The 12,706-nt window shown below is 46.9% G+C and overlaps 1 protein-coding gene across 5 annotated transcripts in view; it reads right to left on the reverse strand.

The window, feature by feature from the left end:
- The window catches only part of LOC111260127 (ftz transcription factor 1), an 89,241-nt gene that overhangs the window by 37,209 nt on the left and 39,326 nt on the right, over window positions 1-12,706 (reverse strand). For 3 of the 5 annotated variants that reach the window (XM_022832633.2, XM_022832632.2, XM_022832631.2), the window contains exon 2: window positions 1,115-1,534. In XM_022832633.2, coding sequence (XP_022688368.1) covers window positions 1,115-1,534 — 420 coding nt within the window. Of the gene's footprint in view, window positions 1-1,114; window positions 1,535-1,880; window positions 3,236-12,706 lie in introns of those variants that run through there. The other 2 variants (XM_022832635.2, XM_022832634.2) reach the window with 2 other exon arrangements.

Here is a 12,706-nt window from a genome sequence, read left to right on the forward strand (position 1 = left end):
AAAAAAAAAAAAAAAAAAAAAAAAAAAAGGAACAATTAGACGGGTACTGAGGGGCTGAGGCGATTGAAGAAACGAGGGACTAAAAGCGGCACGCATACTACACGCCGCACGGCATGTACCCACGCATCTATAAACGCCCTAAAACATACAGACTGTACCTGTAGAGCAGTCTGTTACACGTGAGTGTCAAAATTGGTTTCAGCCGTTAATGCAATTTTAGTTGTTGTTACCTCTGTTGACGCTGCGATATATTGACAATACAGCTGTTATGGCTACTGCTACGTTTAGTGCAACAACCGGCACTAAATAAATGTTTCGAGTTTTACATCTGGTACTGTTGCCGAGCAGTGCGGCTCCCAGCTCGAAGCAGAGCGTGTCTACGGCCAGTTTCTGTTCCAGATCGGACCATCTTCCTAAGTAACTACTATATTTAGGTAGATTTTGCTTTATGCAGGACGCAACGAGGATTATCAGTAGCAATCATATTGATAGCGTTTAAAAGAGAGCGCAGCGACGCCAGAGAGGGCGCACGTACAGAGAACTCGTACCAGCAAACCCCGAGAGAATGGGGGGACTTAACAGCTGTATGCCGTATGGCGAAAATGCTTGCGGCATTGGAGATACGGAACCTTGCAACGTCAGCACTGTCAACGGCAAAGCTAATGATGGTTATGATATGAGTAGCAATGCTCTTTGTTTCTGTTGCCGCTGATAGCGGCGAACTGAGTGATTTTTTTGCGCGGCAATAATCATGCAAGGGTTGTTGCTCTCGCTAGTTGCTGTACGAGATGGTAGCCTTTACCCTATCGTCCTGATTCCCCGACATCTGTGCTCAGCCTTCGTGTTCACTACGACATTTAACGACCGCTTTCTACACTGTTAACATTTGATAATGCTGTAAAAGTACATATAAATCGCTACGATTACTTGCAGAATTTAACTTTTCAATCACCAGATGTTACTGCCACTTCTGTATATACGTATACATATATACTTACATATATATACATATATATATTAGCAGTATAACTTGATTACATCTTAAGCTTAGTATACAGTTAATATAGTTATAGAAAGAGGAAAAAAGCGAAGTTAATTATCAGTGGGTACTCACCTTCGAGTTTCATCCCGACGTCGAGGCACTTCTGGAAGCGACAGAAGGGGCATCTTTTCCTCTGTGACTTGTCGATGTGGCACGATCTGTCAGCCACGCATGTGTAGACCTTTTTGTTCTGAACCGTCCTCTTGAAGAAGCCTTTGCAGGATTCACACGTAAGTAGGCCATAGTGGTAGCCAGACACTTTATCACCACAGACTGGGCACAGTTCCTCGATGCCCTCCTTGGAATCCGCCGAGGTGACGAGTGCGGCCGAGTTGGTCGGAGAAATGACCGCAAGTTCGAGGGAGGGATTAGCGTGGCCAACAACGGCACCAGGGGGCGGTGCCACTGACACACCAGTAACCCCTGCAACTCCACTGACTGCCATCACGTTGACCGGAGGCTGATACGTATCCGCACTGTACTGGTTCGGCCCTGTGGGAAAGTAAAAATTATCCATGAATGACGCCATTGTAATGGCTGGGGTCGCCACTAGGGGCGCGCTCAGATAGTCCAGTGTCGAAGCAATTGTAAATATTGAGGAAATACAAAAGCGACCTGCTCCTTCGCAGAAGCAGAAAAACAACAATTACACGTCACACACAGACACACGGACACACGGCAGTGTAGTGATGGTAGAGCACTATGAAGCCGATAGCACTACGAGACGACTATGTATAGTTGTTTGGCAACGTCTAATTTGATTAATGATGTTGATGTGGATGATAAGGATAATGATGATGAGGAGGAGGATAGGAATAACTTTGTTTTGCCGACAAACGTGTGATAAGACTTAGTAGCACGCTTGTCAATTGCTCTTGTTGTTGTCGTCGTCGTCGTCGTCGTGGTGGTGGCGGTCGTTGTTGTTGTTGATGAGGGTGATGGGAATGACGAGGTTTAGGGAAGAACCACATAAGTTCACGTAATCCGAATAGAGGCAGTCACCAGGCTTGTCACAGTTGCCGCATCTACGTCTCGTGAGATACAGCTAAAACACTCAGACTAATAGACACGTGTCCCACGTGACTGCGAAAACACAAAACGCACAACACACGCACACACACACACACGGCGCTGTTAGCTCGTATGGGGCTGTACGTAGCAGTAATAGGGGTTTTTGTGGATCGTTTCGTTCGTATTGTCACCGTATCGGATGAAAGTTGCGATTTGTGTTGTTTCTTGCGGACCGCAAGACACAGGAGAGGGACACTGTCGTCGATTAACTTAGCTAGTTATATTGCCGGCGAAGGAAGAAACGACAACTAACCACCACTGAAGACTGATGACAACAGGCAACTTGATTGATGGACAGATGCGTAGGAAGTTGCTAGATGATTAGCTTGCTTATTCGTTTCTCCTCGAAGGGAAATGGAATGGGTGAAGTAATAATGGATGTATATATGATCGATCGACTGATCGTCGATCAATTAATAACTGTTATAATTCCACTTTTTGATTTACTTGAAAAATCAGGTACACTTAGTCGCCGTAGTTGAGCCGTCGCGCGTCGAGCTGGCAGGCAACAAGAAAGACATTTTAGATTTCCGTATTTAACTTTCGTTTCATAAAGGTCCTCTTAGTAGAACGATCTTTTGACGACGTTACGATCAATGTCAGCCATAAGGGTAGTCTACGACAGGAATAGGCACACTACACATTGTGGTCGTTCATTGCATCCAACAAGCCATAAACCCTTTTTGGGTGTAGGCCCTTTTTGCTGAGGGCAGTTTCATGTGGCTGCCGATAACCATCAGGACGGCAGATTAGCGTGAGTTGACAGCACTGCGCGAGCAAGCTCTCTCTAGTTCAATTGTCGCTGAATAGAAATAGCACGAGATACTTCGATGAGCGAGCAGACGTATAGACAGATAGTAGCTGCTCTCCACCGTCGGTACTACAGTATTCGTAGTATCAGTGACGACGATATAACAACTGAGTATTTAGGTAGAATGGGCAGTAACGACAACAACAGAAGAAGTTGCTGTCGCAGTAATAATGGCAGTCGAAGGAACTGACTCAGTCAAATCAGAGTAGCAATGGCAGCTTTCGTTGTACGAGTGGTGATAGTGATATATGATAAAAGTAGCAGTACTAGAAATGGTGGCAACAACAGACGGCGTGGCGCTCGCTACGGGTATCCAGGCACTTCTGCAAGCGCATGCATGCTTGCTTGCTCGCGGCCCGCCTCGCGCGCCCGGACATTGCGCGAAGGAGAGAGAAAGCGCTCGGGAAAGGGTCGAGCGACGACGACAACGAGAACGACGACGACGATGACGATGCCGCCGCGAGGAGGAGGACCAACAGCCGCTGTCGCAGCCGCTGCCGGTGCTACCGTCATTTCTACCCTAAAACGTGATGTAAGCACCCGCTCGGAACAGCACCAGCATCGCGAGCCAGAGCAACAACGGCTGGTTTCCACTATAGCGGGAGCCAGCGGCAGCAACAGCAGCAGCGGCCGTAGACATCCCACAACGTAGCAGCGTGCAGGCGGTTACACAGCCGCAACATCACGAAGGGCCACAAACTGGGCCAAGGTCGGAGAGGACCCACGGGCCCGGAGAGAGCGGAATCGTGGGAGAGGGTCGTTAACTGCTGAAGAAGTGGCAGCAGTCAGAATGGTGGCTCAGAGACTACAGCCACAAATGATGCTGCACCAGCTATGGGCCACATACAAAGTAAAAAAAAAATACGAAAGAACAAGGAACCAAAAAGTATGAGACACAGGACGAGGACGACGGCAGACGACTGAATGGGGCACGAGTAAGGGAGGGAGAAAAATGGAACAACACAAGGAAATGAGATTTGTTACCAGTTCGCGCAAATGACGATAGGCGCGCCGTGCACGGTACAATTGGCGGCAATAAACTTTTGGAGACTGACAACAAAAAAGTAAAAGCTGAAGTGGAGACCGTCTGCGACGTAAGACAATACGGAAATGAAGCGACGCTTCAAGGAAGTGTGTGTCAGAGAGGATTGGACGCGGGCAAACCCGTGAGGAAGACACCCACCATCGCCGCTTCACGTCACCACTTCACATCACCGCTTCTTCCTCGTGCTGTTGATCCTATTGCGAGCGTGTCTCCATGTCTGCGAATGTCACGCTAGCTGCTAGCTCTAAGGCTAGTATTACGGGGACGACGGCGGCTGCAGTTATGGTGGCGGTCGCAATAGTGGCTCAATGTGGCGCGCGCGGGCGCGAATGTCCTTGACCTAGGCACAGAGAGAGCCAGTTGGTCAGCCGAGAGAGGCAGAAACGACCGAGAAGCAGTCGTCACCGACAAGTGAGCGCTTGGCGGTACGGCTACCAGTAGCCGTCATCATTGCAGCTGCATTGCCGTACCGGAGAAAGCCATCTCAACGTAGACTGGGCCGAGGACGTCAGCATAGCAGTGATCTCGCCAATGCCGCCGCGGGTGGTTAGCAATGCTGGCACCACCGGTCCTGCTACTAGCCTCGTTACGGGCATCGTCACAGAGTCGTTTAAGGGAGAAGGACAATGGCAACCAGATTACAGACAAGCAGTCATAGAATAGTCGTCAATCGGTCGGAAGAAAGGAGGACCTATCGTTACTGATACTACAGTCGACAGTGCTTCGGGGTCTTTACCGGCTTTGTCACCGCTTGCAGGCTCAAATCAATGCAGCTGGTTGCGCGTGGAGACGAGAAGGTCGAGGCGAGGAACCAGCTAAGGCGGAGAGCGCCTCGACGTTCTCTGGGTCAAGGTGTGATTGAGTGTATTAGAGCTACAGACAAGAAAGCAATAGGTAGATAGATAGATGCTAAAGAGATTATATATGCGGGCACTCTTGCTGGAGGGCGGGAAGGCATCTCAAAACACGATATCACAGCAGCCGGCCCCAGCAGACGCCGTAACTGAGACAACAGCTGCAGTTGTCGTCCGGCTCCTCGAATGCGTATCATGATCACTCACAACACATAAACATCAGCCTGACGCACCTCAATTGCTCTTGGAATCGAGATCCGTCCAGTGTCATACATGTATTCGACACGAGTTTATATTTGTCAAATGGGACCTTTTGCTTCATATGGATGTATGCTAAGTAGCCACTTACTGATGACGATACATCGAACACCACTATTAGAAGCCTCACCGGTAGGCAAGATCGGTACCCGATGTTAGCCGCATTTCTTTGGTACCTCACACGCCCGGAATAAGAGCTATCTAAACATAATCTAAGTGTAAAGCAGGGTCCCAGCGATCGCAACGGTTGCACCCGTCACCCCTTTCCTGCTCTAGCGTAAATGTTATAGTATTTTTACTCGCAAGATTCAGTTTTCTGACTAGCCGACCACATACAGCTACGTATAGCTTTTGTTCAAGCCTAAGGTGCGCGTGTTTGGTAAAAGGCTTTTGTCCTGAACTCAGAAGTTGGTAAAAACCGCATGGACAATGGTGGATTACACTTGAAGATATCGGTCTTCAGCGGCAGAATGAACTGTCTGAGCTATTTCTGTGTGCCGTTGTCGATATGTAGAGCTGTGGAGTCTCTTTGTGCTGGTTCTATCTATCCATCCATCTATTTATATGGACAAACAAACGAAACAGTTATTACTATTACTGCGGCAGCCAACTGCTTGAGTGGCCCTGCTCCGTTCAACCGTTGCTAGCTAACTGCTCTGCATTGTCACTATATGGGACTTCGTTATGTTACGCTACAGGAGATACTCGCGGGCCAAAGCTTTGTCGTTCAAGGACAACATCGCCTCCACATTAGCTTGGACAACGTTGGAACTGTCCAAACGACAGAAGCGGCCCGAGTGAAGATGCATCCCAGACAACACTAAAGATAACCCCCTTCATCACCATGATCATCTGCTCAACCATCACCGCTGGTTCTGCTGCTAGCCGTCACCGCTGACCCACAGATCTGCCTACATTAGTTCAAACTAAGATATGCGTCGTTCGACTCCTACTCTACTAAAACATCGACCAACCAGCCGACTGGAATACGACGCCCGTTTCGATTCGGGCCCTCTGGAAGAGTCTATGGGGCTGGGGGCAGCTCGACCAACAGTAACGCGAGCCCAACCGGGTAATGGTCCGGCCAGAAACAAGACCTTGACTTGCCCGGTTCGTTGGTGCCGGCAAAACTACGACCAGCTAGAGGCTCCCGTAACACTAACCCGACCAACAATTTAAATGCTGCCTGACTATCAAACCACTGCACAGATTTCATTAAATTTAATACTGCTATATCTAAATATAACGTCGTACGTAACCTATTAGAATACATCTTTTTTTTTTTTTTTTTTTTTTTTTTTTATTAAAACTGCTAACGTTGCGGGCAGACAGGTGTGCAGTGCTTGCTGTAAAACCAGAAATTTCTGGCTCTAATAACGTGGTTACGGGATACGGGCTTGAAAGTATGGCACCTTAGAGGTACGTTTGTATCCCGACTCATCTCTAAGAAAGTAAACAACCAAAAATGCCAAATTAACCGACATGCATATTTCTATCCTGTACACCGTTACCAGCACGACCTTTTACAATCGATGACTACACGACAGTGCAACATGAGCGTATGGGTGTCACTTCCTCAAATTCGAGACAAGATTTGAATTGGTATACCTTACGTATAAGGCCAATAAGGAAACGAGCCTCTTATCAAGTGTATCTGTACCGTTCTCCAACTGACTGCTAATTTTTCCTTGTCAAAATGCCCCAGCATTCGATGGTTTTTCAAACTGCGTTTATATTGGCAAAGATCGCCGCATCAAGACAAGAAAATACATTAGGAAGACGCAAACATTTTTTAATTATTATTCAAACTCCTACAAAAGCCGTGATGCCTAATAGTAATGGTGTGACCTTTTAATATACACGTGGCTTTTAACCTTTTAAAAATACAAGAAGCATAAGTGAAACTTTTACCATTAGTTAGTGTATTAAGTTAGTTTTGTCTGCGCGTCGACCAGTCTGCTTGGTTCTTGCAGTGGCAAGGATTAGAGCTCTCTCACTGACGTTCATTTTACCCACGCGCTTTCTGTATTAAAAAACATGTTATTCACCCCCGAGCGACGTTTGTCGTCGTCTGTATGAAGCGTGCCCGCCGGCAAAATGTTAGAGATCGCGTGTAATCGCACAGTAAGAGAAAATAAGTAGTCGAGAGGTTGCTATGGCGAATATTTTAAGCCTGTTACTTTCTGAATGGAACGTTATGTGCTCTAGACCGAATGATACCCCTCGTTAATTGATGAAGATATTGTTATTCTTTGCTACTGATATACTGATTATATATATATAGTTCAAAGGACAATTGATAATCGTTTCTGTGTGGCTACAAATAAAAACACGGTCAAGTAGAGATTAACCATATGGATAGACATATAACCAAAGCCGTGCTCGGAGAGTGTCATCAGCTGAGCGCAGAAACATATTATTATCGCTTATACGAGGAAAACAGCCAGTCTAAAATAGTTTTTTATAGCTTTTAAGATTGCTTATAGTAAACAGATTCAATCTTTCGAATCAGGCCCACAAGTTTGAGGATCGACAAGATAAAAGAAGCAATTATCTCATGACGGGTTTTACAGAGTCCGCAGGGGCAAGATTGACGCAGAAATGTGCCGTTTGCCGGCTTTTGTTGCTGCTGCTGCTGCTGTTAACGATCATCTATCGAGCACATGTTTACTAGTCGGATCGATCAGTTCTAGCCTGCGATAGCCCATAGCGAGCACTGTTCAATTGGAGCGACATGACTCTCTCTCTGTGCTGATAAGCACTAGCAATAATTACTCATTGCCGTTACTGTTGCTGTTACTATTGGCTATTGTGGATAACTAAGACCCACGTAAAAAGAGTCCGAATCGGTCTGCTGTGACGGCTGCAACTGGCGCTACCCCAATTCTACGATGACAGCGACAAAAGCAGCAGCAACGTTCGCTGGTTGGCTTTCTTGCTTGTCGCCACCGTCAACAACGGCAGCCAGCTGGTTCATAACACCGCCATTGCCACGACTAGCGGTGACAACGGCACCACCGAGCGAACAGGAGGTAAGCTGTAGCCAAGCGGACTGTCTTTTGACTGCTGCCGCAGCTAGAGGGCAACCTTGACACAGTTCGGGGCTGGACTGCAGCCGGCTCACGCGCGCACCCAGATGCAAACTCACACGCACGCGCACAGCCAGACAGGCTGCCGACATACAGCTGCTACTCACAGGCAACGGCAGCTAGCCATACTGACATTACGAACACATGGATGGATGGACGGACGGACGGACGCTGACGGCTACTGCCGCTGCACGAGCACGTATTGACGTCAGCGTCGTGGATGTCTATCTGACCGTGTGCATCAGCAGCCAGAGGTAAGTACGGCTACAGCTGCTGTTGCCGTGTCGGTGTTCGAGTAGTAGCGATCCGTATACCGCCTTAGCCAAAGCAAGAGCGAGCGGTACTTTCGTGACGCGGTACGACAGTAGCAAACCGGTCGAGCAGCACTGGTGAAAAGACAATCATCGAAGCTATAGCAGATGTCGAATCACTGCAGCTGAACTGATAGTTGTATCAAAACGTTATCTATGTACCTAATGTCGCTATGTACGCCTACTGACTTTGTTATGTCAGTAAGGTCCGTGTTGTACTTTTAAAGTTCATTCCAACCCTGGACAACCGACGCTGCCGAGGAAGCTGGCTTAAGAAACAGTTCATAATTCCGAAATGTCGCATTCCGTCTATTATCATTCTTAACGATGTTTAGCTTAACTTCTGATGCTGAATTCACGTCAGACAGTGTCTATCTTCGTGCCATCTGCTGTTACCGCTACGACGGTTACGACAACTGCTGATGCTGGTGTCTCTGCCACGCTCGTTGCATCTGCTGTACCACAGCATGAGTCAGCTACGCTGATTTACTTCGAGTGGTGCTATATTACGAAATAATAGTACTGCTGGTACTGTTAATATAAATTTACACTGATGCAGTCCTTCACCGACGGCACCGTGTTTCGTTTACGTTTGCTGTTCGTATCGCGAGTGTCCTACTGTTTAGCAGTTGGTGTAGCGGCCGTAAAAGCCGATGACTCCGGTGAAAAGTGCCGGCGGTCGTTGTCGTGATGGCTGCACCGGCGTGAGGAACACCGACATAGCGGAACGCATCAGCGATGAACGACGCTGAACGGACGAAAGTGCGACAGGAGCAGCATGAACTGCGAGGGAAAGCTTGAGGACATTGCAGAAGGTCTGTGCAGGCAAGGTCATCACCATTGGGTCGGTTGGGCTATACTATCGTTGCCCAGCATATCGTTACGCGTCATGAATGTGTAACACATCTGAGACATGGTGCCGCCAGTATCGTTCGTTAAACGCGGGACATTAAAAACGATGCAAACGTCTAGTTCTGCTAGTCGTCTTTCTACTCGGTTGTCAATAATTTCACATCGATACCAATACACTGAGAAGCTATTTTTTTGCTAGAAAGCTATTTCACTACTAGGGAAATGTCTTGTGATCAAGCGTAATTCATAGTAATTCAATAGCAAATTCAGTTTGTCGCTGGATTTGAAGCTTTGTAACTATAAACTGAAATATTTATCAGCCAGAATCCTGTTTGCAAATCCTATACGTGGCAGTAGCCTATACACCTCAAATCACATATGTATCATAAGTTCATTATACAGCAGCTGTGATGTAGATGCGTACTCAGCAATGAGTCACTCGTTCATTGTTTTCCTGGCTCAGAACTAGTTAATGGTAACTGAGTAAGAGATGAACATCTATTGGAAAATATGTTCTGAAACACTATAAAGCCTAACGGCCCCTTGCAGCAGTGGCATATACAGCTGCTTCTGTGTGAGAAAACTGCTAATTAAGAGCGTTCAAACACGAATTATACGCACACGGCGAATTGGCCTTGCTTTAGGCAGCTGAGCTTTCATCATCAAAGGTTCTCGGAATAATACTATATACCAGTAAAATTCAAAATATGAGCCATCAGGCGAAATAGGACTCCTCACAAACGAAACACGGCAAACAGAACGGACACAATGAATGAGCCATTGGAGAACGCTCACCAAATTCCCGACGTAACAAATGCTGCTTGAAGAGACATAGTCTTTAATGTCCAGCTTATATCACAGTATATCTTTATATAATTAGATCAGAACCCATACGTTTACTTTGTCTTCACATTGAAACTTGATTTAGGTTAAGATCAGTGAGTCATTGACGGAAGTTTATATCGACGTTGCATGGCTTCTTTATAATTCTACTGCCACACATTTACGCTTTTTAAACTGGCATTCATAATATAAAAGTATCGCAGTGGGCAGGGTCATTGAGTTACTACCACTGGAAGAGTATCTACGCTGTGCCATAATCCGATTTTCCGAAATGCTTTTGCCCGCTCGTCATAAAATCAATTCCTGTATCAAATGGCGTCCTCCGTAAACCACGATCGGTTGACTAATCCTTGTGACACTGTTTCAGCCCCACCATGATTGACACAAGAGTTTATAGGATATGCCCTTATTACCATTCGCAAATGATATAAATAAAAGAAAGCCTGTTGGAGTCAGCGCGTAATCGACATCCCGCAATGCGCTCGCCAGTAGTATCATCAGCATCGTATATGAGTAATCTATAACTTAGAGGGGTCGTCTAGTAATTTATGTTCACACGGCACCCATACGAAAGTAAATCTCACTGATTCTATGAAGATTCTTGGGCCCTCATATTTGTGGGTATGCTTTCCGCCATCGCTCGTGGTATTCGGCGATTTAAACAACTGGCATGACATTGATAGTGTCCGTTTTACTGCTCTACGGACATTGATCCGCTGATTGAGGTAGAAAATTTGCCGCTGTAACAGTTCCCCATGATTGTTGCCCGCTTCATGCTCACTGAGTGCCATTTTGTCACTAGCAGGCTCCGGACCCAGCCCCCGCTATTCCACAGTATCGCCAAGGCTGTGATCACAATCAAAGCCATGATACCACTTTAGGCTATTCAAAGTTATTTACACAAGTAAATAGATGTACGACTGTTTTGAGTCTTCGAGTAACGAATAAGTTTTCTGGGATTTACGATGGCTCAAGGTGCTGTTTTGTCGCTTATTTGTACTCTCTTTTATATATATTCTGTATTATAGTTGCAGCACGGTGATTGTTGCTTGTGCTCTTTTTGTTGTACATGCTGTTGCTGCTTTTCGTGTTGGGTTGCCCCGGCAGCTGTGGCAGAGGTGGTGGGGCAACGAAGCAAGCGGCTGCGACATGCGGCAAACAAGCAAACGCACCAGTCGGTCAGCAGGCTGGCTCGACGGCGCAGTGGTGTGTCTCTCTAAATAGGTTAGACCGTGACCCAGTGACCCAGTGGCATGCCATTACTTCTACGGCCACCACCGTTACGACTACTACAACTATTGCTGCTATGGCAGCCGTTCCTGCACGACGACGATGACGCCCCTATGAGTGAGTGAGTACGCATTACGACCGAGACGCCATCACCGCAAGGGTGACGACGGCGGTGGTGGCGGGACCAAGAGAGACACTCGCGTGCAAAAAGGATGCAATAATACTGGTCGTCGGTCAGCTCGGAGCCCAGAGTAGAAAATATCATTCCGCCAACGAACCACATCAGCCAAAGCTGTTCGAGGGCAGCCGAGTGGCCAGGCCAAGAACAAGTCTCTGTCGCTGCCCCGCTTATGATAATGATGATGATAGTAGTGGCATTGGTATCGTTTTGCGCGGCTGATGTGGCTGCTATGTTTGTAGCGGCTGTTAGTGCATGTATAGGCACTCGCGTACTCTTGACAGTAGTATTAAAAGGCCCAAGCAAGGTCAAAGTGGTGCAACTGCCGGCAATGGTTGCGGCCATATTGGCGGTAGCGGCCGCAGCGGCAGCAATATCGTCAGGACGGCGACCCTCATAGGCGGCGTGTGGTCGTTGTCGCCATGGTGATGTCCACTAGTGCAGAGATTGTCTCGTCCGTCGCCTCCACTTCCGCGACCATCACTGGCAGTTTTCGCGGTTACTGCCACTGCTGCTATTATAGACGTTTTAATCACAGTAAAAAAGAACAATTATAATAGCAGGGGAAGGAAAGAAGGAAATAGGCAAAAAGAAGGTCGCAGAAGGTACAAGAGCCACAGACTATAGCTCTGTGCACCGCCAGGATGCGTGAATATCATAAGTGCCCCTCAAAAATGGCAGCCGTAACAACATCAATAAGGTCGACGTTTGTTACAAAGCAGTGGTCACAGAGCTAAGTGAGGCGGTCTACAGAGGTGTCAAGGAGATGATAAAACCAATCAGCTCCTTCAGATCAAGTTCGTCCTATACCTCGCTTATCACCCGAACAGAGAAACATTCATAAGAAACAAAGTATTTTTTTAAAAGCAATTCAGGTAGTCCGAAGTACCATATACTACGAGTCGGATCGCTTTTATCACGTTCAAATGCCCTCCACATCAAAAAGTTTCACACATCGTTACCAATAACCCAAGTTCAAATAAGTACATGTTACTACTGCAACTTGTAAAGCATATAATAAATACAATAGATCGTAACAAGTTTACTGGAGTACTTAGCTTTGTGTTTAATTTTAGTCGTTATCTGAAAAGCATACGAGCGGTTACTTAGGGATGAAGTCAC

This window comes from Varroa jacobsoni, unplaced genomic scaffold (assembly GCF_002532875.2).
Source record: "Varroa jacobsoni isolate VJ856 unplaced genomic scaffold, vjacob_1.0 scaffold_404, whole genome shotgun sequence".
NCBI classification, from domain to species: Eukaryota; Metazoa; Arthropoda; class Arachnida; order Mesostigmata; family Varroidae; genus Varroa; species Varroa jacobsoni.